Source organism: Microcebus murinus, chromosome X (genome assembly GCF_040939455.1).
Source record: "Microcebus murinus isolate Inina chromosome X, M.murinus_Inina_mat1.0, whole genome shotgun sequence".
Taxonomy (NCBI): domain Eukaryota; kingdom Metazoa; phylum Chordata; class Mammalia; order Primates; family Cheirogaleidae; genus Microcebus; species Microcebus murinus.
In genome coordinates this window covers 5231206-5236454 of record NC_134136.1, presented here as the reverse complement: position 1 = coordinate 5236454, position 5249 = coordinate 5231206, and the positions used below count along the sequence as shown (strand labels likewise).

At 44.6% G+C, this 5249-nt stretch overlaps 1 protein-coding gene across 2 annotated transcripts; it reads right to left on the bottom strand.

The window, feature by feature from the left end:
- Window positions 1-511: 511 nt before the first annotated feature.
- On the bottom strand, window positions 512-5004 carry ITGB1BP2 (integrin subunit beta 1 binding protein 2). 2 transcript variants are annotated; one of them, XM_075999405.1, is made up of 11 exons: window positions 4415-5004; window positions 4102-4151; window positions 3957-4013; window positions 3734-3879; window positions 2894-2988; window positions 2731-2789; window positions 2516-2586; window positions 2309-2408; window positions 1590-1703; window positions 1285-1347; window positions 512-916 (listed from the first exon to the last, which is right to left on the bottom strand). In XM_075999405.1, exons 1-11 carry the CDS (start codon window positions 4476-4478, stop codon window positions 692-694), a joined length of 1044 nt encoding a protein of 347 aa, XP_075855520.1. In that variant the 5' UTR covers window positions 4479-5004; the 3' UTR covers window positions 512-691. The 2 variants fall into 2 exon arrangements, with proteins under 2 accessions (XP_075855520.1, XP_075855519.1); XM_075999404.1 differs by having other exon boundaries at window positions 4102-5004.
- Between the last annotated feature and the right edge of the window lie 245 nt (window positions 5005-5249).

Sequence of the window (5249 nt, the reverse complement as noted above, 5' to 3'; positions counted from 1 at the left end):
AAAAAAAAAACCTGATTGTGGTTGTGCAACTCTGTGAGGTTATATTAAAAATAACACTGAACTTTATACTTTAAATGGATAAATAGTGTGGTATGTGAAGTGTATCTCAAGAAAGCTATAAAACAAAATGTACTTCTACAGAACCTTCCCTTTTTACTATAGTCTATATTAACCTTCCCATTCTTTCAACTCCTACAGCTCTTAAAAACTGTACTGCACAATTTAGTACTCAGTTAAACTACCTAATAATGTTTATTATTATTTCTTACGGAATATCCTTGACTTGTCAGCCAGACTATAATTTTTCTTGAGAGAAATGAGTGAGTCTTCTGTTTCTCAGATACCTCTAAACCACCTAACACATAACTGGGCACATAGGAAGTAGTAAATACCTGGTGGTTGCGAAGAGTAGATTGAATGTGCATGTGCTTGTTTTCACACGTGTGTCAAACACACACAGAAAGTCAGGTCAATAAATACGATCTTAGTGAGGTGAGAGAATGACACTGTGTGAAACTGCAGAATACAAGATTTATTTAAGGGAAAAAAACAGCATGGTTTGGACAGTCTTGTTCTCCCCTCTTTCAGCCTTCTGCCACTCAATGACACCACATGGCCAACCATATCCTGGTCTCTGGGGTTCTAAGGGAGTCATTGAAGTTCTACCTAGACACTCAACTGTCTGGTGTCACTATTCCCCCATTGCTTCCTCCTCTTCCTCCTCCTCTGTCCAGCTCAGATCATCTGAATCCTCAGATTCTTCCTCATCCATTTCTAACACAACCCCTGCCCTAGCCTTCTCAGCTAGCGCATCGGGGTGCTCCAGCTGGGCCCAGGATCCTGGGTCAGCCTTGACCAGAGAGATTTCAACCCGAGATGGCATCAAGGAGACAGAGCTCTGCTCCACGTCTATGACCTGAGGAGGAGGGAAAGATAGAGGAACACAGAAGAAAGAGAGAATGAAGAAATCAAAAGAATTTGGGTCAAGGTGAGGTGGTGATTATTGAGAGAGAGAAAAATGTTTAAATTTAAGGTAGGAAAAAAGATAAGGGAGGAATAAGATAATTAATAAGGGGGAGAGAGAGAAAAAAGAAATGAAAAGTGGGAGAGAGAGGAGGGAAGGGGAAGGGAGAGAGGGAGAGAAAGAATATGAAAGCAAATGAAGAGAAAACCTCCACTTTCCCACTATAACTCTTTCCCTCAAGACACCCTCTATTCATTCCAGGCTGGCCCTTTTTTCATCCCATCTGCCTCCCCCTCCTGTCCCCCTTTCTATTCACTTACCCCCCAGAGCTTCATCTGTGCTTGGAACACACGGTTACCATCAAAGACAATGTGGATATGAAGCTGAGAGAAAAGAATTACAGGGGTAGTAACAATTCCAGAAGGTCAGAACAAGTCATGACAGAGAAGCAGGTCAGAGGTGTGATCCACAGGCCAGCCAGATAACCCTGACTTAGCAGCTAGCTCTCACTACCTCTTAGGGGACTAGGGAGCCTACAGGTTAACTACATACAACCACTGTGCCTGTACAATTATAATATCACCCAATTCACTATCCTCCCATCCAGCATCAGATCAGTCCTCACCTCAGTTTGACTGGCCTTCACCCAGTTGAACGCAGGAAGTGGAATCTGGCCATACACAGTCACCACTACTAATGAATCTGTCTGGTGCCAATCATGGCGGCAAGATGTTGGCAGCTGAAGAGAAGATGTGAAATGCAGGTGGTAAGAATAAACTCTTGGCCGGGCGCGGTGGCTCATGCCTGTAATCCTAGCACTCTGGGAGGCCGAGGCGGGAGGATTGCTCAAGGTCAGGAGTTTGAAACCAGCCTGAGCAAGACCGAGACCCCGTCTCTATTATAAATAGAAAGAAATTAATTGGCCAACCAATATATAGAGAAAAAATTAGCCGGGCATGGTGGCGCATGCCTGTAGACCCAGCTACTCGGGAGGCTGAGGCAGGAGGATCACTTGAGCCCAGGAGTTTGAGGTTGCTGTGAGCTAGGCTGACGCCACGGTACTCACTCTAGCCTAGGCAACAAAGCAAGACTCTGTCTCAAAAAAAAAAAAGAATAAACTCTTAACCCAAGGAGAATTGCCATGGTATATGTGGAGAGGAGAGAGTCTCAGAAAGGTTAACACACACCTCATATTCAAAGCCTCCAGACTGTTCAGAGACAAGGAGCCGAATTTTATTTGGTTTGTACTAAGGGGAGAATATAGGGAGCTTGGCCATGAAGTACAGGGAGAATTTATCTCTAAGATTGGGTTCTAATCAAGATTTCAGGAAAGTTGGGGCTTACCTGCTTCCCCCAGTCATGTCTACCAACTCTGCATCCTGGCTGTGCCAGGAATGCCCCAAAATCCAGGGTCTGGATGCCACAACAGCTCCAAGATTTCATCCTGAGGTAAGGAAGACAATTCAACTGAATTCCCTCCCCCCACAACCCCATCTTGTGACCGATATTGGGAGAAACCCATTTCACAGCCCACTCAGTCCCCTCCCTCACCCCTCATGGAATCGAGGTGCTCCTGGGTGGTAGGTACATGGAGTAGCATCACTCTCAGGGCCTTGGTAAACCTAAGAAGGACAAAGGAGAATCAGGAAAATAATCAGGTAATTCTAAGGTATACCCCACCCAGCCTCATATCTATACTCAGTCATCTCTCATGTGTAGCATCGCTCAGCCACATCATGCTTCAGCCCCTGAAAACTCTCACTCACAGCATCACATCCTGGGTTCTGGCAGCTGGAACCAGTCCGGATCAGACCAGTGTCAAGTCCTGGGCAAGGGAAACAGAGTCAGGAACCTATCCATCACCCCTACCCAATTGTCACTTCTACTAAATTCCAGTCTGTAAGTCTGTCTTACTAAAGATCCACCTACCTGCCCCAGGTTCCTGGTCTAGTTCCTTCTGTTCCAGTGCCATTTCCAGGGCTTGGGATATATTTAGTGGCAGCAGCTTTGGGGGCAACTCCGACCTAGGGGTTATGGGTGGTTGATTTAGTTCTGACCTATTAATCATGATTTCCAACTCCAGCACTCTCACCCATGGTAATGGAATTGAAATCTGGTGAAAGTGAGGCAAGGTTGGAGAATTTGGGTAGTAACCCATTGCCAATTTTCATCTCTATGGACATCCCAAATTCCTGAGCCCTGGGGGAAATCGCCAGTGCTTTTTGCACTTTTACTCAGTTGCTCTAAATCTAACCACGTTTCTCTGCAGAACTGTGTCATTTTTTCTTTAACTGTGGACCTAATATGACTTTATTCTGCTGCTTGTATTATTCCCACAAAATTTATTCTCCGCAGCCTCCTGGCTGCCAAATAACACATCCTTTTCTTTCTTTTTTTTTTTTTTTCTTGGAGTAAACTGGTACCAAGACATCCTTTTCTTGATATAAGATTTACCTTAAAGGTCTTTCCCAGAAAGAAATAAAATCAAGTCATTCTCAACAATTCCCCTTGTATTATACCCTAAATATGTATTTGTGAGGGGCTATCTATTCTATTGATTCAAGTATCTATTCCAGCATACCACTTCAGAGCAAAGGATATTATTTCCAGATACAAATTTCCCCTAAGGCACAGGATAGACAACATTCAAACCCTGAACGCCTGGCCCTCCTTACATCTCTGGTCCCTAGTTCCCAAATCCCAGGGACCCATTAATCACTCCTAAGAAGCTGCATGAAAGTAGGAAAAACCTAGGGGCCTCCTCTTTACTTGGGCCTTTCCCGGCGCAAGGTCTCTGCTGACTTTGGAATCAAGTTCAGAGGTTTTTGCTCCTGAAGAGAACTGCTCGTAACAGGGCCCTCAGGTTGAGGGGCCTCAGGAAGCTTCTCAGCACAGTGTGGTCCCATAGTACAGCCCTAGTGCAGATAAGGAAATAAAGATTAGGAACAGAATCCTTCTATTGGGGCAGAATCCAAGGAAGTAAAGGATTTACCTTGATGTTTAAGAACTCAGAGAAATCTACAGTTCGCTTTCGGCAGCAGGACCAACCCTGATAACAAGAGACCCAGATCAGCTTAGCTTCCTGGGTGTATCTCCTTTGGGAAATGCTCTTGCTATCCCCCTCACCTACTCCTCACCTTAAGTGCATCATGGAAGATTGGGACCCCAGGGTGATGGCAACAGGAATCTGTGGATACCAGAAGTATCAAGGAAAGAAGGAAAGAAAGATAACCATTCCAAATATCATTTCTCACGTCTTCCCCAGGTTTATGTTTATGGTTTCTTTCCATAAAATGTAAAAAAAAAAATCACCAAAGGTTAAAGATCACACAGACTAATTAAACTAGGGCAGGTATGCAAAGTTTCTTTCTCTGGTCCTTAAACAGACTACCTCACAGCTGACCGCCCCCCACCACCACAGAGCCCTTGGCTCCATCAGGATTTACTCACCAGGAAGATTGGTATTGGGGTCAAAGTGCTGCCCACAGCCTTTGTTATGGCAGAGTAGAGACATGGAAGCGTTTGTAAAATTACTAAAAGGGTATTTCAAGGAGTCTGGCTGCCGAGTGGGAAACACCTATTAGTCTGGAGGCTTTTAGCTGCCTGGAAGGGCCAGCTGTTTCTATCTTTAGTTCAGGAGGCGTACACCTCCTAACATGGGCAAGGGAACTTCAATTGGTCTTTCCAGCCAATAGGAAAGAGCTCATGAGCATTTCAGCTCTGAGGCTGAGGGAAGAAGGATCATGCAGAGTAGGGCTTGGAACTTGGGTGAGGTCAGCTCACCACTGCTGAGACAGTTTTAGATTCACCATGCCAATTCCAAGCCTCTGACATACCAGCAGCTGCTCAGAAAGGAATACTTTGAGGATCCCCCCCCCCCAGCTCAATTAGAGTTGAACCCATTTTCTTTTCAAAGGAAAAGATTTCCTCCATCCTCATTATTTCCATGTAGTGTCAACAGCACTGATCCTTGTCAACCACTTCAGCCATAATACGCATCTCACCCCCACCTCCTATGTTTGCCTAGTTGATTACTTTAATCAAAAGGCCATAAAGGATTACCCTTATAGAGCCTACTGCTCGTCTCCTAAGAACTCCCCTCCCTTCTTTTCCCTCCAAAAACAGCACAGAAAATTAAAAGGCTTAAAATGTATTTTAATAAGTTGATGCTGCATTACTGCTCCATTTCTCAGAAAAACTTCAAATTTAAGGTATCAGGGACAAATCAAACATGGTACACCAATAAAAAATGCACAGCATAACTACCTAAGATAGGCAAGGCTAA